This window comes from Chiloscyllium plagiosum, chromosome 5 (assembly GCF_004010195.1).
Source record: "Chiloscyllium plagiosum isolate BGI_BamShark_2017 chromosome 5, ASM401019v2, whole genome shotgun sequence".
In the NCBI taxonomy this organism is placed as follows: domain Eukaryota; kingdom Metazoa; phylum Chordata; class Chondrichthyes; order Orectolobiformes; family Hemiscylliidae; genus Chiloscyllium; species Chiloscyllium plagiosum.
This window is the reverse complement of record NC_057714.1, coordinates 122,223,747-122,248,673: the sequence shown is the minus strand read 5'-3', so window position 1 is coordinate 122,248,673 and position 24,927 is coordinate 122,223,747. Positions and strand designations below refer to the sequence as shown.

The 24,927-nt window shown below is 42.3% G+C and overlaps 1 protein-coding gene across 2 annotated transcripts in view; it reads right to left on the bottom strand.

Annotated features, from left to right (window-relative positions):
- LOC122550210 (repressor of RNA polymerase III transcription MAF1 homolog) overlaps positions 1 to 24,927 on the bottom strand; it is a 61,882-nt gene that overhangs the window by 9,669 nt on the left and 27,286 nt on the right. For both annotated transcript variants that reach the window (XM_043690971.1, XM_043690972.1), the window contains 4 exons: positions 10,303 to 10,431; positions 9,553 to 9,721; positions 3,361 to 3,482; positions 1,028 to 1,147 (listed from right to left, as the gene is read on the bottom strand). In XM_043690971.1, the coding sequence (XP_043546906.1) occupies positions 1,028 to 1,147; positions 3,361 to 3,482; positions 9,553 to 9,721; positions 10,303 to 10,431 (540 nt within the window). The remainder of the gene's footprint in view (positions 1 to 1,027; positions 1,148 to 3,360; positions 3,483 to 9,552; positions 9,722 to 10,302; positions 10,432 to 24,927) is intronic.

The following is a 24,927-nucleotide window of genomic DNA, read 5'->3' as shown; positions in this document are numbered from 1 at the left end:
CAACATCACAACTATTGATCTCACCCTGCTTGGCTGTTGTATGGAACCCCCTACGTGTTAACCCCTTAAAGCCAAATACATAACAATATTGTCAAATTTGATGGAATTTTAATGCATTTACTTTAGGGGAAATTTGGCATGTTAATATGCTGCAGTTTTTCTTATCTGCGATGTTTTGTGTTATGTTGCTGAAAATATTACTGATGAAATACTTAGCAGTTGTAGTAAAATCATGCGTATACTTAGGATGAAGAAGATTATGAGTACCACATATGCTTGGTCCAGTTCTTGTTGGATTCATTTGGATATCAAAGTTGAAACTTTATTGCTGGAACAGCACAGCAGGTCAGGCAGCATCCAGGGAACAGGAGATTCGACGTTTCGGGCACAGGCCCTTCTTCAGGAATGAGCAGAGAGTGTTCAGCAGGAGAAGATAAAAGGTAGGGAGGAGGGACTTGGAGGAGGGGCGTTGGAAATGTGATAGGTGGAAAGAGGTCAAGGTGAGGGTGATAGGTGGGAGTAGGATGGAGGCGGAGAGGTCAAGAAGAAGACATTTCCAACTCCCCTCCTCCAAGTCCCTCCTCCCTACCTTTTATCTTCTCCTGCTGAACACTCTCTGCTCATTCCTGAAGAAGGGCCTGTGCCCGAAACGTCGAATCTCCTGTTCCCTGGATGCTGCCTGACCTGCTGTGCTGTTCCAGCAATAAAGTTTCAACTTTGATCTCCAGCATCTGCAGACCTCACTTTCTCCTCTGTAAACTTACAACTATACCGCCTATCTTTACATACAAATCATTTACATATAATGACAAGTAGTGGACTCAGCACCGATCCTCATGGCACACCACTGGTCACAGGCCTCCAGTCTGCAAAGCAACCCTCCACCACCACCCTCTTTTACCTTCGAGTCTCCCTGTATTCCATGAGATCTAACCCTGCTAGAAACAAGCCTGGGTCCCTGGTGCAATGAGGCAACAGTGGTAACCACTGAGCCATTGTGCTGCCTGTAAAGAAAATAAAATCATACCTTAGAGAGCGGCACGTGAAGAACACAATTCTTTTGAGTCTCTTGTTATAGAAGAAGTAGTTAAAAGACCAAAGGCTGCCTTCCTCACCATATGGGTCAGAGTCCAGATCAGGATTATAGCTGGAAAAAAATTCCACAAAATTAAAATCATATAATAAATTGATTTACATATGCTGTTAAATGTCAGAGTTCTGATAATGATCAAGGTGTACAGATGAAGTTCACTACAGCATAATTGATCAGTATATGTTATTCTTCCACATCAAGATAAAATACAGAACAAAGTTTGATTACCAGTCTTTACCCTATAATTTCAGTTTAAAAACATTCCTTGCTGTTGAAATCTAGATTGAAGTGAATGAAGTTTTTCTTCAATGTCATTAGAAAGTATAAAACTTGTGTTATTAAAATAAAAATACATTTTGTAGGATATATTAATTTTGCATTCATCAGTACATTTTCACAAGAACAAAATTTGTGATGACTACAGCTAATTCTATTACTGGGCAAGTCAGGTTCCAGACTGAACTCTGGCTCAATTTTGTTTTTATGAACTCTAATGAGTGGTCTCTCAAACTTAAGCACACAGTGCTACAGGTTTGGTTCTAACAAAACAGAGGTTTATAAAAAGAGAAGATATAATGAAAGAAAGCAAGCTACTTACATGTAACTTAAAAGATTTGAAACTAAATAAAAATAACATCACCCCACTACAGTACTCAAACACCATGAAGAATACCCTTCTCTCTCCCACATAGTCTTTGACTTAATTGAGGCTTCAATTCCCTTTTTGAGAATCTGATAGCCTATCTTGTGATTCTTCAGACAACTGAGTTTAGATACTCAGCTTCAAATAATCCCTTCATGGTTTTAACCAAACTGGTTTGAAACTTTATAAGTAAACTCCCTACAGAGGTGATCTATTTCTTAAGTTCTAAACTATCTCCCTTCTTAGAAGCAACTGTTTTACACATCCAGCTCCAACCAAGATTTCTGTAAGAAACTGAAATTGAAAAGCTTTTCCAAGCTATGAGCATTTCCAGCCAAAACAAGTTTCAAACCTTCCTAAACTGAAGTCTAATGCACACTGTTTACTCACACATAAAAACTATGAAAAATTCCCACTAGCCTCCAAGAAGACTGATTTGTTTTTGAAAGAAGGAAACCAACATGACTATAGAAATACCTACAAGTTAACCATTCACCTCCTGAAGACTGACCAAAACCTACACACTAGTTCAAGTGCAAATTCTAAATTAAACAATACCTTGAAATATAGGCAAGCAGATTCAGATGGATAGAGATGTTGTCATGGAGACTGCACCCATTAATACTAATTGACAGTTAACAGTCAGGCTTTTTGTTTAAAATGTTAAATCAGACAGTGCTGAACACATTGCCTGACTGAAAAGAACAGGGTGGTGTATTAATGTATGCAGCTTCCTGTACACATGTGCACTACACTGTAAGAATGACCAATTTTAAAACTGCAATTCTTCATTCAGGATTATTCAGCAAATGCTGTCCAATTACATTGCATGTTTTGTATCTCACTCGCTGCAACAGCAGATATGTTGTTCAACATAATTTGTTCATTTCTGGAATACAGCTTACATACCTGGAATCACATTGGCACTGCTTGATAATCCTGAATGTGCAAAGAACTACACTGACTGACCACTTAGATTTGTAAAATGGGCAAACAGTGTGGCACACTTGTGTACCCTGGAAGCTAAAATATTACTACACAGAGTCACCTTCTTCACAGACAGAAAGTTGTTTCCACTCAAGATAGGCAACAGCCATTCATTTCTCAGGGCAAGCCCTGACCAGAGTCAACCAACCAACCAAATTTAAGCAAAGCCTGGCTGTTAACTGTCAATCTGCATTATTGAGTATATTCACCATTAAACACCTCTATCAATCAGAATTCACTTGTCAACCAATCTCTTGTCATGCAGGACAGATGTTGGTTTTCAATCCAAATTTGTAATCTTGTAAAAAGGCTCTAGTACAAGACAAAAAACTTTATTAAAAACAGTCACATTATTAACAACAAGTGAGACAGTTTCAATGAGTGAAAAATGTTCAATATGACAAACATTATTCACGCTTTGAATAATGCAATACATTTTATATTCATTGGAAACAGACCAGGATACCCAAAAGATAATACATCTGGCAATGTAATACTGTAGCACTGAAATTTCAGCCTAGATTTGGTCTCATATGACTAAGTGTTGCAACGAGCATCTTCTGAAATCTGAGCCAAGCAAGGAAAGAATATCAGACATGCAGAGTTTATGTGAAACTAATTTTTATTTTCAGATTACCTGTAAATATCACACTCTGACAAACAAATCTCTTCATCAATAGCATCCCAAAGCTGGGGTTTCAATGTGTTAAATTCCTCTCCAACAGCAGAAAACAAGCTGGTGTTCACAGCATTCACCACCTGAATAAATTACACAGAGCAATTAAAAATTTATGGACAATTGAATATTGAATGCTATGCCAGACAATTAGTTAAGGAGAAAGTGAGGACTGCAGATGTTGGAGATCATAGTCAAAAGATGTAGTGCTGGAAAAGCACAGCAGGTCAGGCCAACTCCTCGGCTGTGGCCTGAACTGCTGTGCTTTTCCAGCGCCATACTTTGACACAGACAATTAGTTTAGTCAATCATCACCAGCTCTCAAAGGGCCATGAAACATTACAGGCTCCTGCTTATTAACAACTTATGAAAAGAGCAGGTGGCAGCCATTTGGCCCATCGAACCTTGTCCTCCATTCATCATTGTGGCCGGTCCTCCATTTCAACATCAAATTCTGCTCCCTTCCCATACCCCTTTAGCTTTTAGGAGTCTATTTGAATATATGGAGTGACTTCACCTCCAGAGGCTTTGTTGTTAAAGAATTCCACAGATTCACCATCCTAGAAATTCCTATTCATCAGTCCCAAATGGCTTACTGTGTATTGTGAGGCGGTGACCATCATCGGGCAGCCTATCCAGTTCTGCCTGAAGTTTATATGTTTCAACAAGATCCCTTCACATTCTACTAAACTCCAATGAAACTCCGCTTCGGCGGGTGAGTGTGGACTTGTTGGGCTGAAGGGCCTGTTTCCACACTGTAAGTAATCTAAATCTAAGTAATACAGGCCCTCTCAACCCAATCTTTCCTCAGACAACAGACCTGCCATTCCAGCAATCAGTCTGGTGAATCTTCGCTGCACTTCCTCTATGGCAAGTTATCTTTTCCTTGGGGGGTGGAAAAAAGAGAATGAAAGGGCACAATACTCTAGGTTTGGTCTCACAAGGCCCTATACAATAGTAAGACACCTTCGATGCTGTACTCAATCCTCGACTGAAATGAAGGTCAACATATTATTTATCTTCCTCACAGGTTGCTCGCTTCCAGTGACTAGTGTACAGGGCATTCAGATCCCTTTGTAGATAAACCATGACCATAATAAACTACTATTCCTAAAGAAGAGGCCAATTTCACATTTATCCACGTTATAATGCATTTGTCATGTATTGCAAACTCCAATTGGTCTATATTGTCTACATTGCCCTAACATTTCTTTATACTGTCCTCAGTACTCAGGCTTCCCAGTTGTGCTGTCAGTAAACTTGAAATATTACTCTAGTGCCTCATCCAAATTAGAGAATATATTGAGAATGTCAAAAGTCATACATCACCACATTATAATCCAATAGGTTTATTTGAAATCACCAGATTTTGGAGCTTGTTGGACTATAACCTGTGATGTTGTGTGACTTCTGACATTGTGCACCCCAGTTCAACACCAGCAGCTCTACATGGCTATATTGAGAACAGCTGGAACCCCAAACAACGATCCTTATGGCATCCCAATTGCCATCACCTTTCACTCTGAAAACTGCACATTTATTACTACTGCCATTTCTTACCTGCTCTGGATTAGTGGTGCTGGAAGAGCACAGCAGTTCAGACAGCATCCGAGGAGCAGTAAAATCGATATTTCGGGCAAAAGCCCTTCATCAGCTTTATTCCTGATGGAGGGCTTTTGCCCGAAACGTCGATTTTACTGCCCCTCGGATGCTGCCTGAACTGCTGTGCTCTTCCAGCACCACTAATCCAGAATCTGGTTTCCAGCATCTGCAGTCATTGTTTTTACCTATTTCTTACCTGCTAACGGATGCTCAGTCCATTCCAGTATATGGCCACTAATCCCACATGCTTTTGTTTTGCACAATAATGCAAGACAATCTAAACACACCACATCCTTTATTCAAGAAAGACAGATCCTCAAAAGATTCTAGGTTTCTCAAACCAAATTTCCCTTTTAAAAACCCACGATAACTTTGTGTAATACCACTGATTACACTTCCCTTCTAAACAGACTCCAGCATTTTCTCTACTACTGATGCTAGGCCAACAGGTGCGTAACTCTAGTTTACTGCCATCCTCTTTGAAAAACACTGGCAGATTAGAAGGTTACAAATATAATCCCAATCTGTAAAGGTAACTACAGCTACTTTAAATTTAAAGTAACTTAACACCCAATCCTCCATCCTTACCTGCAACATGTAGAGTAGCTCAGGCTTGTTATTAAGACCATCTGAGCAGTTACTTCTACCACTTCACTTTCTTCCTCTAGCCCATGAAGCAAACTTCTTTCAAGGTTCCATCTACACTAACCCTAAATTAACAGCTTTCTCTAGTTTCTCACCCATCCCACCACAAACTAAGGAATGAACGAACGGAAATCTCAATACTAAGGGGATGAAAGCCATGATCTTTGGAACTGTTTTGTGGTGGAGACCAAAGCCACAAACTCCACCTAGGCAGAAATCAAACTGGATTTGTAATAACCATTTTCACTGCAGATTTTGTAAGAACTGCAGAGTGCTTCTACCAGGTTTTTGTATTCGAGATTTCCATGATCCACAGTATGATGGTTTTATTTCAATGCCATCTCTCTCCCCAACAACTCTCTCAGCTCAAAATAGACTTCACATCATTTTCCTCAATAAGACGAATGGTCAACTTGTAAACTGTGCCATGACCAAGGCAACCTATTTCCATCTCTAACAATGCCCCAACCCCAGCAGCTGCTGAAACCCCTGTCCAGCCTTGTTGTTACCTGAGGATTTGACAAACACACTTTTGTTGCCTCCTACATATCATCCCCTGTAAACTGGAAGTCATCCAATATCTCCTGCCCAGCTCCTTGGACAGAGAACATAGAACAGTATAGCATAGGAATGGGCCCTTTAGCCCACAATGTTGTGTTGAACATGATGCCAAATTAAACTAATCCCTTTTGCCGGCCCTTATTCCATATCCCTCCATTCCTTGCATAATCATGTGCTTATCTAAAAGTCCCTTAAATGCCCCATCATATCTGCCTCCACCACAACCCCTGACAGCACGTTCCAGGCAGCTACCACTCTAAAAAATAAACTTGCCCGTCACATCAGCTTTGAGCTTTCATGCAGTCAATGGCAGAACTCTTGGGAGTACTGATATGCAGAGGGATCTGGATGTGCAGGTCCACAGATCAATGGAGATGTCAGCGCAGGTAGATAAGGTAATAAAACAGGCTTATGGCATGCTTGCCTTCATTAGAAGGGGCACTGAATAGAAGGACAGACAAGTTATGCTGCAGCATTACAGAACTTTAATTAGGCCACATTTGGAATGCTTCATACAGTTCTGATCACCACATTATCAGAAGGATGTGGATGCTTTGGAGAGAGTACAGAAAAGGTTTACATGTATGTTGCCTGATATGGGGGATTTTAGCTATGAAGAAAAGTTGGATAGATTGGGATTGTTTACACTGGAACTCTGGAGCGACCTGATGGAAGTTTAAAAGATTGTGAATGGTACACAGCGTGGAAAGTACAATGTTTTTCCCAGGGTGGAGGGGGTCAATGACTAGGGGACACAGATTAAATGTGTGAAGGGGAAATTTAAAAGAGATGTGCGAGGCAAGTTTTTCACACAAAGGGTGGTGAGTACCTGGAACATGCTGCCAGAGGAGGTGGCGAAAGCCAACAATAGCAGCATTTAAGAAGCAGATGGATTAATACGTGCAAAGGAAGGGAATAAAGAGATACAGATTCTGTAAATGAAGACAATTTTAGTATGGAAAGGCAAAACGTGATGGCCCAGGCTTGCAGGACCAAAGGGCCTGTTCCTATGCTTTATTGTTCTTTGTTTACCCCTCTCACCTTGAAATGCATGGCCTCTGGTATTGCACATTTCAACTCTGAGAAAAAGATTTTGATTGTAAACCCCATTTATGTCAGTCATAATTTTTAAAACTTCTATGAGGTCTAACCCCAGCCTCACCAGAGAAAACAACCAGAGTTTTTCTCGCGTCTTCTTAGAGTTCATACTGTATAATCCAGACAGCATGCTGGTAAACCTCTTCTGTACCCTTTCCAAAGCTTCCACATCCTACCTGTAACGTGGGAACCAGAATTGAACGCAATACTCGAAGAGTAGCCTAACCAAAGTTTTATAAAGCTGCAACAACACTTACAGGCTTTTGTACTCAGTTTCTCGACCAGCAAAGGCAAGCATGCCATATACCTTCTTTACCACCCTACCTACTTGCAGAGCCACTTTCAGGGAGACTTGGATTTGAACCCCAAGATCCGTCTGTACATCAGTGTTATTCAGGGTCCTGCCATTAACTGTACACTTATTCTTAACATTTGATCTCCCAAAATGCAATACCTCACACTCATCTGGATTAAACTCCATTTATCATTTATTCGACCATATCTGCAATTGATCTATATCCTGATGTATTCTTTGACAACATTCTAGACTATCTACAACTCCCCAATCTTTATGTTGTCTGCCAACTTACTATCTCACTCATCTATATTTTCATCCACTTGGAATACTTTGGTCTCCATATTTAAGGATGACATTAGCTGCATTGGAGACAGTACAGTGAAAATTCACTAGTTTCTCAGATGATTGGTCTTTCCGATGATAAAAGGGTTGAGTAGAGTAATCTGGGTTTATATTTGTGGCTGCTTAGAAGGATGACAGATGATACCATTGGAACTCAAACAAACAAATAAGATTCTGAAGTGGCTTCACAAGGTATATACTGAAACATTATCTTCTCTAGGTGAGGAATCCAAAAGAAAGGGACACCGGGGTAAGAGGAACAATTTAGGATTGGGACAAGAAACTTCTTCATTCAAATGATTATGAACAATTTGGAATTGTCTCAGGATTGTGATTATGCCATCATTCAATATATTTAAAAGTGGAGGTAGACAGACTGAGTGAAATCATGGATATGGGGAGCAAACAGAAAAGTAGAGTTGAAACCCAGATATTAGCCGCACATCAAGTGCTGGAGCAGTTTGATGAATTGTTTGATCTATTCCTGCTCATTTTCTTTAAAAGATTATATAGGTTTATGCAGAGTATAGTTTTTTTGATTTAATCAATGCCACTAAGTCCACTCAATAAACTAGATAGCAAATGTCTGTCACAAGGTAGCTGAGGAACCAGGTGACCAAGAGATAGTATACCAGTGAACAGTTTTGTTATTGGTGTTGTTACTAATGCCTTCTGGCAATAATGCAGTTCCCTAATAACCACGACCCAGTGGTCACAATTCCATATACCTGACTAATGACTGTCATATTTATTTTTATAAATGACCTGGAAGAGGGGTTAGAAGGTTGGGTGAGCAAGTTTGCGGATGACACGAATGGTTAAAACAATGGCAGAGGCAGGAGGGCCCATATCAATGACAAACCCAAGAGCAGTATCAAACCTCACGTAAGATGAACACCTAGATGAGAGAGTGGCTGCTACCATTGGACAGGTGAAAGTGGGTACTGCAGATGCTGGAGATTAGAGTCAAGTCATTTCCTGATGAAGGGCTTTTGCCCGAAACATTGATTTTCCTGCTCGTCAGATGCTGCCTGACCTGCTGTGCTTTTCCAGCACCACTCTAATCTAAACTCTGGTTTCCAGCATCTGCAGTCCTCACTTTTGCCTACCCAATAAACCCAGTGTGACGATTTCACATCAACAAACTGACACTCGCAGATACAACGTCTGCAGAAACCCTAGCCACATTACTTTACATTAAAGACATCTGTGAAATGATTTCCAGACAACTCAACCCTCTCAGCATTAAACTTTTCTTCACTCATAGGGGTAGGTTCTTCACTCAGCGAGTCGTTAGTTCATGGAATGCCCTGCCAGTAACAGTGGTGGACTCTCCCTCTTTATGGGCATTTAAGAGGGCATTGGATAGGTATATGGAGGATAGTGGGTTAGTGTAGTTTAGGTGGGCTTGGATCGGCGCAACATCGAGGGCCCAAGGGCCTGTACTGCGCTGTATTCTTCTATGTTCTATGTTCTATATGTTAGTCAAGAACTCCATGGAAAAGTGGGAAAAAAATTAACACTGCAATGTACTGAACTAAACCACAAGCTATTAATCTTTGGTTTGCCTACTAAGTTCCAAAATCAATACTGTTGCACCAACTTACCCAGTTCAAACTGGGCTCTTTGCTGAACTCGTGGCTTTTAGCCGTGCTGAAGTCATAATCTGGGCGGAACGATGCATTGAGTGTAGCAATCAGGTAGAAGAGTGTCTTGCGGCTACACTTGTCACAGAGTGGTCCCTCTCCTTCATCACCACTTTGGCTCTTACTCAACCTAAAATGCAGGGCAGGAAACAAGATTTATTTCGAAACTTGTGGGGTCTTCACAAACATTTGATCTGGAAAAAGAACCAAGTGTCCAGATAACCTTCTATGCTATTGCACCAAGGGCATGATCATGACAATCACTCTGATCACCCAGGTTAGGTCAAGCTAATCTTGCTAACAAGCAAGAGAATTTGTGCCATAATATCTGGCAGCTGAAGCTTGTGAAAAAAGACAGATGTGCTCAACAATGTTCAGTCACACCCCAAAACCCAGTTTCGACCAAGTTGCATAAAGTGCAGCTATTTTAAATCAACCTGGTCAGACTTGGCGTGACATCTGCAGGGCAGGTACAACTTGAACCTGGATCTTCTGGCTGAGAGGTAGAGATGCTACCATTGTGCCACAAAACCCCAATGCAAACAGTTCTTTTTCTATTTGAACAGAAGGAGATCAGTGATCACTGAACTTAACCTGCATACAGGTCAAATAATATATACACGTGGATGGAAAAAGGAAAATAAGTCTTCTATATTGAAGCTTTTTTTGGTATTTATAAAAGGGATTTTTCTCAAGGAACATTTTACTGACCTGTTTGGACTAATTCCAGTAGTCTGAGGTGGGGAAAGGGCTTCCAGGACATGGGGCTGTCCATCTTGACAGAACTGTTTAAACATTTGCTTGTCATCACCTGCCATTTTGCAGGAATAGCTCTCTATCCTTTAGGGAAGAAGGAGAGAGAAATAAATTTTAAAAAATTATTAACAAGCTTCAACTTCTCTAACTTTGTTTCTTAAATTGGAATGCCCTTCAATCTTTTCAGGTTCACAGGCTGCAATCGTCTGTTTTGTCTGCAGCCTAATCACTTAAAACACACAGTACTTATAGTTTATTCCACATCCCTCCATGTTTTATCTTTAAGGAAGGACTTGAGCAACCTTTCTGGTAACGTCTAGGTTGCTATACAGCCACAGGCAGCTCACAGAAAACACACCTCACAAGTAAACACTGACCAATGCCAGCTTCTGAAGTCAAACAGATTAAGTTCAAATTCAGCACCTGGGTTAGGAAGCTAATCCGGTAAAAGACAAATATATAAAAAAAAACAAGTGTACAAATATTTCTTGGAATCTGGAGACCAAGAGAGGCAGCCAGCAGCACTACAATGAAATTTCATGGAAGTTAGTGCATGTAGCATATTAAAAACAAAACGGCACATACAGTTTACAAAAAGAACTAAAAATAGATCAATTCTGCTCAGTTTCACTATTTTGCTCGGGTTCATCAACAACTGGATGCATGCGATGTTAACAGCTTGTTGCAGAACATGCACAAAGTGATGGTACTAAATGTGCTTAACAACATGACCAGAAAAAAATGTAATGTTAACTACTTTGTATATCAAAGAAAAAAAGTGCTTACTTCGGTTGTGGGTAAAGTGTTGGAAAGGGTTATAAGAGATAGGATTTATAATCATCTTGAAAGGAATAAGTTGATTAGAGAAAGTCAACACAGTTTTGTGAAGGGTAAGTCATGCCTCACAAACTTATTCAGTTCTTTGAGAAGGTGACCAAACAGGTAGGGGAGATAAAGTGGTTGATGTGGTGTACAGAGGAACCTCAATTATCCGAACGAGATGGGTGGGCACTATTTCCTTCGGATAATTAATTACTCAGTTAATTGATTCAAGTCCTTTCCTGAGGTTGGAGTTTTCTGAAGTTTCCTTTTTCCTCATTCTGCCTGCCTTGCTCCCTCTCTCTGTCTCAGGGTTTATTTCTGGGCAGACACACACTTGCGTGTAAGTGACCTGCAGCATTGCTGAAGCCTCTCCCACCCCCAACCAGTTCAACGGGATTGACATGGACAGCACTTGCTCAGTCCACTCCCTGTTTAGGACACTAGGCAGCAGCACACTGCACACAAGACCCCAACCGTGATCCCACCTGCCCCCGCCCGAACCCTCCAACCATGGGATTGAGGGTGATTTAGCGGTTTGAATCAGAAATTGGCTTGTTGAAAGAAGACAGAGGGTGGTGGTTGATGGTAAATATTCAGCCTGGAGTTCAGTGATTAGTGGGGTACCTCAAGGATCTGTTTTAGGTCCACTGTTGTTTGTCATTTATATAAGTGGCCTAGATGAGGGTGTAGAAGGATGGGTTAGTAAATTTGTGGATGACACTAAGGTCAGTAGAGTTGTGGATAGTGATGAAGGATGTTGTAGGTTGAGGCTGTTTTCATTAGAGAGAAGGTGGAGAAGCGACTTAATTGAGTCACAAGATAATCAGAGGGTTAGATAGGTTGGACAGCGAGAGCCTTTTTCCTCAGGTAGCGATGGCTAGCACAAGGGGACATAGCTTTAAATTGAGGGGTGATAGATATAGGACAGATGTCAAAGGTAGTTTCTTTACTCAAAGTAGTAGGGGCATTGAACACACTGCCTGGAACATTAGTAGACTCGCCAACTTTAAGGGCATTTAAATGGTCACTGAATAGGCATATGGATGAGAATGGGATAGTGTAGGTTAGATGGGCTTGATTGGTTCCACAGGTCAGCGCAACATCTAGGGCCGAAGGGCCTGCACTGCGCTATTATGTTCTATTGAATAGGAGGCAGGTTTGAAAGGCCAAATACCCCATTCATGCCACCCTACATTCTTGATTTCTCCAGATATTTTAAAATTATGCTAACAGCATGAGTTTTTAAGATGTATTACTTTAGCTTTCTGTAATTACAAACGCACCACAGCACAAGCCTGACTGAACCCCAAATTGGGTGTCCACCTAATTCTTAGCACAGGATCCAGTAAATGTTATCCATTTCAGAATCACACGTAATTTTGGATGGCTTGCCCAAGCACAGGCTGATTGAGTATGGTGTCGATAACCTAAGGAATGCTATTTGGTACACACTGTCTTGGAATGCATGGCCTACATACCTAGCATTGTAGCTGCACTGAAATCCACATACCATACTTGTTAGGGAAGCAATAGCCTAAGGGTATTATTGCTGGACTGTTAATCCAAAGACCCAGATAATGTTCTGGTGACCTGGGTTCAAATCCCACCATGACAGATAGTGGAATTTGAATTCAATAAATATCTGAAATTAAGAATCTAATGATGACCATATATCCATGGTTGATTGTTAGAAAAACTCATCTGGTTTACTAATGTCCTTTAAGGAAGGAAACTGCCAGCCTCACCTGGTCCCCATTTCAGTTGAAACAAACACTCAGACACAGTATGGCTTTATCTCCTTCATCTTTATTCTGGGCCCTGAAGGGAGAGAGAACGATTGCCCATGTGCACAGAGACATGAGTTCTCTGTCTTCTCTCAAACAGGAGATTCTTAAACAATTATATAGTCACTTACAGGGAGTAACATCCAAATAAGGCAACATCTATATTGACTGGATGACTGTTACAATCAATGAGCATCAACAGTAAAGATTAAGTCATCTCGTATTTCACAATGGACACTTCCACCTCGTTAACTGGCATTACACAATGAATGCTTTTCACCTTGTTGACTAGCATTATACATTGTCAAACCACTACCCTTGCTTTCAGCACCTCATTGCAAGTTCTTATCTGGTCAAAGTCATACTAGTTGAGCCTTTGTCTTGCAGCCCAAAACTCAACTTTTCCCTACCTGCTCATACCTTATACACTTTCCCAGTCTGACCTACAGCAATGTGGGTGACTCTTAATTGCCCTCTGGGCAATAAATGCTGCTTAGCTGTGAATGAAATGAAAATTGAGAGTTAATCAGTGCATCTTAGTGGCGTAACAGTAGTGTCCTTTTAGAAAGAAAGCATCACTTGTATTGCAGTTGCATGGTAGTAGCTAGTTTCATCCACTGCTTGAACCTTTGCATCCTTTGGATTATCAGCAAAGAATTATACTGAACCAACTTAAGACAGCCAATTGTGCAGTATGACTGCACTTGCATGTAATGGAAGCTACATACATTAATATACAGGGACCAATTTTTTTCAGACATAAAGAACCTGTACTAAAACTTATGGATTCCTATTACTATGAAATACTGGGCATCACTCAATTTCTTTTCACTTAGCATCCAAGTTTCTCTCCAATCTGCAACTGTGAGCTGGTAAAATGGATACAGAACTGGCTAAGTCACAGAAAACAGTAGCAGAGAAAATGCTTTTCAGATAGGAGATTTGCAATCAGTAGTGTGCCACAGTGATCAGTGCTGAGACCCCTATTTTGTCAAATATAAATAATGATTTGGAGGAGGATGTAGATAGCCTGATTAGCAGGTTTACAGAAGACAAAGATTGGGGAAGCTGCAAATAGTGAGGAAGATTGCAAGAGGATGCAGCAGGATATAGATTGGCTGGAGACTTCATCAGAGAATGGCAGATGGAATTTAATCTGGACACATGAGATTCATTTTGGAAGGTCTAATGCAGGAGGGAAGAATACAGTAAATTGCAGCACCCTTAGAAGCAGAGGGATCTAGCTGTACAGGTCTACAGTTCCTGAAAGTGGCAATGCAAGTGCACAATGAGATCAATAGGGTGTAGAGCCTTCAGTTGGGGCATCAAGTATACAAACTGATGAGTTGCATTGCAGCTGCACAGAACTTTAATTTGGCTAGATTTGGAAGTTTGTTTTATTCCTTTGTGGGAGGAGGGTATTGCTGGCTGGCCAGCATTTATCACCTGTTCCTCGTTACCTTCTTTAACCGCTGCAGTCCACTTGCTGTGGGTTGATGCACAACACCCTTTCGCGAGGGAATGCCAGGATTTTGACGCAGCAACAGTGAAGGAAGAGTAATATATTTCCAAGTCAGAATGGTGAGGGGCTCAGAAGGTTATTTGAAGGTACTGGTATTTCCATATATCTGCTGCCCTTGTTCTTCTAGGTGCAAGTGGTTGAGAGTTTGCAAGGTGCTGTCTATGGATATTTAGTGAATTGCTGCAGTACATATTGTAGATAGTAACAGTAATGTGTACTGAATGTCAGTGGTGGAGGGAGTGGATATTTGTGGATCAGTCAAGCAGGCTGCTTTGTCCTGGAAGGTAGCAAACTTAAATACTGTCAGAGGTGCACCCATCCAGGCAAGTAGGAAATATTTCATTACACTCCTAACGTATGCCTTGTAGATGATGAACAGTCTTTGGATATGCAAATATAGGAGGGGAGTTACTCACCTCAGTATCCTCAGCCTCTGACCTACTCTTGTAGCTATTGTGTTTAAGTGGCAAGTCAAGTTGAGGTTCTGGGAGAAAGTGAGGGCTGCAGATGCTGGAGATCAGAGCTGAAAATATGTTGCTGGAAAAGCGCAGCAGATCAGGCAGCATCCAAGGAACAGGAGAATCGACGTTTCGGGCATAGGACCTTCTTCAGGAAATTCTGAAAGTCTGAAAATTCCTGAAGAAGGGCTTACTGTATTTGAACAATGACCCCTTCAATACCTGAGGCGTTATGAATGGTGAACATAATGCAATCAGGGATCATCCTAATTCTGACCTTCAGATAGGTCATCGATAAAGCAGCTGAAGATGGTTGGGCCCAAGACACTATCTTGAGGAACTCCTGCAGACATGTCCCAGAGCTGCCAAGACTTACTTCCGACAACCAAAACCATCTTCCTATGTACCAGGTACAACACCAGTAGAGATTTTGCCCTGATACCCATTGATCCCATTAGACTAGGGCTCCTTGATGCTACGGTGAGTCAAATGCAGCATTGATATCAAGGGCTATCACTGTCACCACTGTACCAGAAAGATATGGAGGCTTTAGAGAAGGTATATTAGCAATTTGCCTGCATTTGCCTGGTTTAGAAGTATTAGCTAAGGAGAGATTGGACAAACTGCTTTCATGAGCATGTCAGAGACAGAGAGGGTAACCTGGCAGATATGGAATTATGAGAGGCATGGACAGAATTTTAGTCAGAATCTTCTCCCAGAATACAAAAATGTAAATTACTAGGGGAATAGGTTTAAGGGAAAATTAAATGAGGAGGCACAAGTGTTTTTTTTTTCTAAAAAAAAAGTCTGGAATGCACAGCCAGAACAGTTACTAGAAGGAGATACAAAAACAATGTTTTAAGTGACATCCTGTCAGATACAGACCACAGATGCAAACAGTTGTGAGTTTAGAAAAAGTTGAAGTGGATCTTAGTCTGTAACCTGCCATTATAACTACAGTGGCTGAAAGAGCAAGTCCAGTTCAGTATCTGGTCAAGTGCAACCCTTTGTTTGTCATGGGACAATGGTTAGATTGTCTCATTGAACAGGGTCATTGCCTGGCATTAGTGAAAGTATAATTCCCTATTTTCTTCCCCACTGAGTCCAAAAATACATAAATGATGCTAATGCTTGTGTGGTTAATATCGGCACCCAACCTAATGGAGGGAAAGTAATTGATAATGCAACTTAAGAGGTCAGGTCTAGACCACTACCCTACTGCAGTGGTAACGTTTCCACATTTGGACCAGGAGGCCGATGTTAAAGTCCTGCACGGCTGTGTAGCAACATTCAAACAGGCTGATTTGAAATTAGAGCCTGAGAAAATACATTAAGCAGAGTTGCCCTGGAGCCAAGGTAACTAATCCACAGCCACAGGTGAACTAGAGCATGAGGAGAAAAAAAAGAGAATCTTTTCAATGCTGTTTGCCATTTATACAAATGATTTGGATATGAACATAGGATGCTTGGTTTGCAGATGCCGTATGGATTGGTTGGAGAGGCAATAAGGAACTTACAAGAGCAAGGGGATATGATGGATGGCAGTTATAGGAAAGGGGAAAATCTCAGATACAGTCACATAGATGGGTTAACTCCAGGAAAGGTAAGAGAGGTTATTGGGGGTGATGGATTCTCAGGGGAATGTAGCATGAACAGCCATGTTTCTGGTATTGAGACTGGCTCTAATATAATGAGAGGTACGTCAGGTTCCAAGCAATCGACTGTATTAGGGGACTCTTGAGTCAGAGGTACAGACAAACGTTTCTTGTGGCCAGCAGCGAAAAATCAGAATGGTGTGTTGTTTCCCTAGTGCCAGGATCAAGGGTGCAGAATGCTCTCACGGGGGAGAGGTGCCAGCAGGAGGTCATTGTACACACTGGAACCAATGACATAGGAAGGGAAAAGGTTGAGATTCTGAAGGGAGATTACAGAGAGGCAAGAATTTAAAAAGGAGGTCCTTGAGAGTAGTAATACATGGATTGCTCCCGGTGCTATGAGCTAGTGAGGACAGGAATAGGAGGATAGAGCAGATGGCTGAGGAGCTGGTGTATGGGAGAAGGATTCACGTTGTTGGATCATTAGAAGTGACCTGTACAAGAAGGACGGATAGCACCTAAATTAGAAGGGGACTAATACACTGGCAGGGAGATTTGCTAGAGCTGCTCAGGAGGATTTAAACTAGTAAGTTGAGGGGTGGGACCCAGGAAGATAGTGAAAAAGATTTCAATCTGAGACTGGTACAGTTGAGAACAAAGGCGAGTGAAACAGTGAGGGCAGGCAGGGACAAAGCAGAGAACAAGGTAGCACTGATAAATTAAACTGCATTTATTTCCAATGCAAGAGGCCTAACAGGGAAGGCAGATGAACTCAGGACATGGCTAGGGACATGGGACTGGGATATTATAGCAATTACAGAAACATGGCTCGGGGTGGACAGGACTGGCAGCTTAATGTTCCAGGATACAAATGCTACAGGAAGGATAAAAAGGGAGGTAAAAACAATGACTGCAAATGCTGGAAACCAGATTCTGGATTAGTGGTGCTGGAAGAGCACAGCAGTTCAGGCAGCATCCAAGGATGTGCAATCCACTAATATCATTTATTGTATCCGTTGCTCCTGATGCGGTCTCCTCTACATTGGGGAGACTGGTCGCCTCCTAGTAGAGCGCTTTAGGGAACATCTCCGGGACACCCGCACCAATCAACCACACTGCCCCGTGGCCCAACATTTCAACTCCCCCTCCCACTCTGCCGAGGACATGGAGGTCCTGGGCCTCCTTCACCGCCGCTCCCTCACTAGCAGACGCCTTGGAACACTTCAACCCCAGGGCATCAATGTGGACTTCAACAGTTTCCTCATTTCCCCTTCCCCCACCTCACCCTAGTTCCAAACTTTCAGCTCAGCACTGTCCCCATGATTTGTCCAGACTTGACCTATCTGCCTATCTCCTTTTCCACCTATCTACTCCACCCGCTCCTCCCTGATCTATCACCTTCATCCCCTCCCCCACTCACCCATTGTACTCTATGCTACTTTCTCCCCACCCCAACCCTCCTCTAGTTTATCTCTCACTGCTCCAGGCTCACTGCCTTTATTCCTGATGAAGGGCTTTTGCCCGAAACGTCGATTTCGAAGCTCCTTGGATGCTGCCTGAACTGCTGTGCTCTTCCAGCATCACTAATCAAGGCTAGAAAGGGAGGCAAGAGAGGAGGGGGAGTGGCATTTTTGATAAGGGATGGCATTACAGCTGTACTGAGGGAGGATATTCCCGGAAATACATCCAGGGAAGTTATTTGGGTGGAACTGAGAAATAAGAAAGGGATGATCACCTTATTGGGATTGTATTATAGACCCCCTCATAGTCAGGGGGAAATTGAGAAAAATTTTTTAAGGAGATCTCAGCTATCTATAAGAATAATAGAGTGGTTATGGTAGGGGATTTTAACTTTCCAAAAATAGACTGGGACTGGCACAGTGTTAAGGGTTTAGATGGAGAGGAATTTGTTAAGTGTGTACAAGAAAATTTTCTGATTCAGTATGTGGATGTACCTACTAGAGGAGGTGCAAAACTTGACCTACTCATGGGAAATAAGGCAGGGCAGGTGACTGAGGTGTCAGTGGGGAGCACTTTGGGGCCAGCGACCATAATTCTATTAGTTTTAAAATAGTGATGGAAAAGGATAGACCAGATCTAACAGTTGCAGTTCTAAATTGGAGGAAGGCCAATTTTGACAGTTATTAGGCAAAAACTTTCAAAAGCTGATTGAGGTCAGATGTTTGCAGGTAAAGGGACGGCAGGAAAATGGGAAGCCTTCAAAAATGAGATAACGAGAGTCCAGAGAAAGTATATTCCTGTCAGGGTGAAAGGAAAGGGTGGTAGATATAGGGAATGCTAGATGACTAAAGAAATTGAGGATTTGGTTAAGAAAAAGAAGGAAGCATACGTCAGGTATAGACAGGAGAGATCAAGTGAATCCTTAGAAGAGTATAAAGGCAGTAAAAGTATACTTAAGAGAGAAATCAGGAGGGCAAAAAGGGGACATGGGATAGTTTTGGCAAATAGAGGTAAGGAGAATCCAAAGGGTTTTTACAAATACATTAAGGACAAAAGGGTAACGAGGGAGAGAATAGGGCCCTCAAAGATCCGCCAGGCAGCTGCAGGAGATACTAAATGAGTATTTTACATCGGTATTTACTGTGGAAAAGCACATGGAAGATATAGACTGTAGGGAAATAGATGGTGACATCTCGAAAAATGTCCATTTTACAGAGAAGGAAGTGCTGGATGTCTTGAAATGCATAAAAGTGGATAAATCCCTAGGATCTGATCAGGTGTACCCTAGAACTCTGTGGGAAGCTAGGGAACTGATTGTTTGGCCTCTTACTGAGATATTTGTATCACCAATAGTCACAGGTGAGGTGCTGGAAGACTGGAGGTTGGCAAATGTGGTGCCACTGTTTAAGAAAGGTGGTAAGGATAAGCCAGGGAACTAAAGACCAGTGAGTCTGATGTCGGTGGTGGGCAAGTTGTTGGAGGGCATCCTGAGGGACAGGATTTACACGTATTTGGAAAGACAAAGACTGATTATGGATAGAGATAAAGTGAGGGCTGCAGATGCTAGAGATCAGAGCTGAAAATGTGTTGCTGGAAAAGCGCAGCAGGTCAGGCAGCATCCAAGGAACAGGAGAATCGACGTTTCGGGCATAAGCCCTGAAGAAGGGCTTATGCCCGAAACGTCGATTCTCCTGTTCCTTGGATGCTGCCTGACCTGCTGCGCTTTTCCAGCAACACATTTTCAGCACTGATTATGGATAGTCAACATGGCTTTGTGCGTGGGAAATCATGTCTCACAAACTTGATTGAGTTTTTTGAAGAAGTAACAAAGAGGATTGATGAGGGCAGAGCGGTAGATGTGATCAATATGGAATTCAGCAAGGCGTTCAACAAGGTTCCCCATGGGTGACCAGTTAGCAAGGTTAGATCTCACGGAATATAGCGAGAACTAGCCATTTGGATATAGAACTTGCTCAAACTGGTGGTGGACGGTGCTGGGTCCAGTACTTTTCGTCATTTATATAAACAATTTGGATGTGAGCATAACAGGTATAGTTAGTAAGTTTGCAGATGACACCAAAATTGGAGGTGTAGTGGACAGCGAAGAGGGTTGCCTCGGATTACAACGGGATCTGGACCAGATGGGCCAACGGGCTGAGAAGTGGCAGATGGAGTTTAATTTAGATAAATGTGATGTGCTACATTTTAGGAAAGCAAATCTTAGCAGGACCTATACACTTAATGGTAAGGTCCGAGGGAGTGTTGCTGAACAAAGAGTCCTTGGAGTGCAGGTTCATAGCTCCTTGAAAGTGGAGTCGCAGGTAGATAGGATATTGAAGAAGGCATTTGGTATGCTTTCCTTTATTGGTCAGAGTATTGAGTACAGGAGTTGGGACGCCATGTTGGGGCTGTACAGGACATTGGTTAGGCCACCTGTTGGAATACTGCATGCAATTCTGGTCTCCTTCCTATCAGAAAGATGCTGTGAAACTTGAAAGGGTTCAGAAAAGATTTACAAGGATGTTGCCAGGGTTGGAGGATTTGAGCTATAGGGAGAGGCTGAACAAGCTGGGGCTGTTTTCCCTGGAGCATCGGAGGCTGAGGGGTCACCTTATAGAGGTTTATAAAATCATGATAGGATAAACAGACAAAGTCGCTTCCCTGGGGTGGGGAGTCCAGAACTAGAGGGCATAGGTTTGGGGTGAGAGGGGAAAGATATAAAAGAGACCTACCTACTTTTTCACGCAGAGGGTGGTACGTGTATGGAATGAGCTGCCAGAGGATGTGGTGGAGGCTGGTACAATTGCAACATTTAAAAGGCATCTCAAATGGTATATGAATAGGAAGGGTTTGGAGGGATATGGGCCAGGCGCTGGCAGGTAGGACTACATTGGGTTGGGATATCCGGTTGGCATGGATGATTTGGACAGAAGAGTTTGTTTCCGTGCTGTACATCTCTATGACAGCAAAATTTGTTTAGTGGACAGTGAAGGATATTGAAGAGTACAACAGGACAAACAAATGGACTGAGTGGCAGGTGGAGTTTAATTTAGATCAATATGTAGTGTTCCATTTTGGAAAGTAAATCAGGGCAGGACAAAACAAAAGAGATCTAGGGTGGATTTGCATAGTTGCTTGAAAGCAGCGAAGGTTGTAATCAAGTGATTTGACAGACTTGGCTTCATTGGTCAGAACATTGATTTATTGCCATGATATGGACTGAGATAGTGAAAATATTGTTTGGCATGCTAGATCAGATCACACCACACTGGCATTAGGGTACCAGAATAGGGTTACTGCTGGTGGAGAGAGATCAGAATTAACATGTGGAGTCCATTCAAAATCTCCACAACATTGGGGAAGTAGCTGTTCTTGAGCTATTCATACACTCAAAGGTCTGCCTTCTGCCTAATGGAATAAGGTGGATGGCTTGTCCTCATTTCCCCAAAAATTGGTTGAATGGTGGGTTTTGGCGTCTGGCTTTGCTGCTCCTCTCCTTTGTAAATTGCTGTTTCTCTATATACAGCTGTAAATGTTAATTGTTTGTAAACTGTACTTTAAAAAAAAAAAATAACCAGATTAGAGAAAATGGAATGGAACAGTACTGGATGTAGTTTAGCTTGCTGAGCTGGAAGGTTTATTTTCAGACATTTTGTCACCATATTAGGTAACATCATCAATAAGCCTCCGAATGGAGCACTGGTGGTGTAGCCCACTTTCTATTACATGTTTGAGTTTCCTTGGGTTGGCAGTGTAATTTCCTATGGTGACATCATTTCCTGTTCTTTTTCTCAAGGGGTAGTAAATGGGATCCAAATCAATGCGTTTGTTGAGTGCCCCGGTTAGAATGCTATGCTTCTAGGAATTCTCATGTGTGTGTTGGCTTGTCCTAGGATGGATATGGCAAAAGTGAGGACTGCAGATGCGGAAACCAGAGTTTAGATTAGAGTGGTACTGGAAAAGCACAGCAGGTCAGGCAGCATCCGAGGAGCAAGAAAATCGACGTTTCGGGCAAAAGCCCTTCCCTATTCCTGATGAAGGGCTAAACCCTTGGATGGATGTGTTGTCCCAGTCGAAGTGTGCCCTTCCACATCTGTATATAAGGGTACTAGCGAGAGTGGGTCATGTGGCTTTGTGGCTAGTTGAAGTTCATGTATCCTGATGGCTAGTTTTCTGCCTGTTTGTTATTGTTCTTGCACAGTATTTTGTAAATGACACTAGTTTTGCTTGTTGTCTGCATAGGATCTTTCAAGTTCATTAGCTGCTGTTTTAGTGTGTTGGTGGGCTACCATGATACCAAGGGGTCTGAGTAGGCTGGCAGTCATTTCCGAGAGGTCTTTGATATAGGGGAAGAGTGGCTCAGGTTGCTCGATGGGTTTTGTCTGCTTGTTTGGCTTTGTTGCTCAGAAATCGGCAGACTGTGTTCATTGGGTACCTGTTCTCTTTGAATACACTGTACAGGTGATTTTCCTCTGCTGTGTAGTTCCTCTGTGCTGCAGTATGTAGTGGATTATAATGTTCTAATGCAGCTTTGTTTGTGGATGTTAAGAATGATTGCTTCTGTCATTTAATATGTGGTCTGTAGGTGGTGTTTTCCTGTAGACGCTAGTTCGAAGTTCCCCATTGACTGTTCACTCTACTGCGAGAGCTAGGAAGGGCAGTTTGTTATTACTGTCCTCCTCTTTAGTGAATTTTATGCCAGTAAGGGTATGATTGATGGTCTTGAAAGTTTCTTCCAATTTTGTTTCATTTAGTGAGGACAAAGGTGACATCCACATAGCAGACCCAAACTCTGGGGTCAGATAGTTGGCAGAGCTGTTTGTTTGAGTCTCTGCATTACTGCCTCTGCTAGTGGAAGTTGGTGTATGTCTTTGGTTCTTAAAATAGTGTAGTTAGTGTTTCCTTGGCCAGGTTGACATTGATGGATATGAACAGGACTGTTACAGAGCAGGAGACCATTATTTTATCCTCTAGATTGGTGTCTTCAGGAAGTCTAATGGAGTAGATAGGGTGGTGTGAGTCTGTGTTTAAGTCTTTAGTATAGTTCCTTGGCTAGAGTACAGCTAGAGTGGGAGGGATCTTTGAGGCAGCAGAAAGTGCAAATGGATGGAAGGCTGTATGTGATGGACAGGGGTATGTTCATGATTAGTTTCAGACTACCTTGGGCAGAACAGCTGCCATACCAAGCTATGATAAATCCAGATATAGATCACTATAGAAGACATGGTTAAAAACGGGTATGAGTCCATGGGGACATTTGAATTAAATTTTACCTCTGAAGAGGTAGAGATGTTGAACTTTCTTGACCATATGGACAGGTAGACCAGGAAAGAGAGGGAAAGATTGCTCCTGGGCCAGATAGCCCTAGCTTATTAGCACTGCTGCCTCACAAGCACCTGAGACCCGGGTTCAATTCCTGCCTCAGGCGACCGACTGTGTGGAGTTTGCACGTTCTCCCCGTGTCTGCATGGGTTTCCTCCGGGTGCTCTGGTTTCCTCCCACAGTCCAAAGACGTGCAGGACAGGTGAACTGGCCATGCTAAATTACCCATAGTGTTAGGTAAGGGCTAAATGTAGGGGTATGGGTGGGTTACGCTGCGGCGGGTCGGTGTGGACTTGTTGGGCCGAAGGGCCTGTTTCCACACTAATGTAATCTAATCTAAAAATCTAAGTCTATTCAGAAGAGACTGACAGTTAACTGTAATCCTAGGTCATCAGCTGTATGGATAGTGTGAGTAACCAAAGCTTTTGTCATAATTTTTTGGGGGGGGGGGGGTGGGCAGGTCTGAAACTGTTTTTCCTATCATGCTAAAGATTTAAAAAAAGGACAGGAAACTCTGACAAAGTCAGAGTTCAACATGAAGTTTAGTACAACATGTTTGAAATCACAACCCTTGAGCACTATTCCTTTGTCCTGTCACTTCACCTGAAAAAAGGAGCAGCATTTCAAAAAGGGTTACAATCCTAAACTGAATTAGCTGTAGAATTGTATTGGAGAAATTAAAAACAGAACAGGGCTGTTGATAAATGTTGCAGAATTGAATGATCTTTGACCTACAGTGTTGAAAAAGGATGGAAAGCTATAGTGAATATCTTTCAAAACTAATTCTGCAAGTGCCTACAGTTAAATAGGGTACATTTGAGAAAGGGAAACTACAAACTTTTTGTCCAATACTAGTATATACACAAAAAAAAAATAAAATCAATCAAGGGTCAGATTAGTGAAGAACAAGTTGATACAAACACTAGTTGAGGCCATCAAAAAAAAAGTCAAAGATAGAAACTAGCAGAGAGTACAGAAACAGGCCCTTAGTCCAACCTATCCATGCTGATTAGATATCCCAACCCAACCTAGTCCCACCTGCCAGCACCTGGCCCATATTTCTCCAAACCATTCCTATTCATGTGAGGAGAAAGTGAGGTCTGCAGATGCTGGAGATCAGAGCTGAAAATGTGTTGCTGGAAAAGCACAGGAGGTCAGGCAGCATCCAGGGAACAGGAGAATCGACGTTTCGGGCATAAGCCCTTCTTCAGGAATGAGGAAAGTTTGTCCAGCAGGCTAAGATAATAAGGTAGGGAAGAGGGACTGGGGGGGGGGAAAAGAGGGGTGTCGGAAATGTGATAGATGCTAAGAGGTCAAGGTGAGGGTGATAGGTCAGACTGGGGTGGGGGCGGAGAGGTCGGGAAGAAGATTGCTCATTAGGAAGGCGGTACTGAATTCGATGGATTAGACTGAGACAAGGTGGGGGGAGGGGAAATGAGGAAACTGGTGAAATCCGAGTTCATCCCTTGTGGTTGGACGGTTCCTAGGTGGAAGATAAGGCGCTCTTCCTCCAACCGTCGTTTTGTTGTGATGAGGCGCTCTTCCTCCAACCGTCATTTTGTTGTGGTCTGGCGATGGAGGAGTCCAAAGACCTGCATATCCTTGGTGGAGTAGGA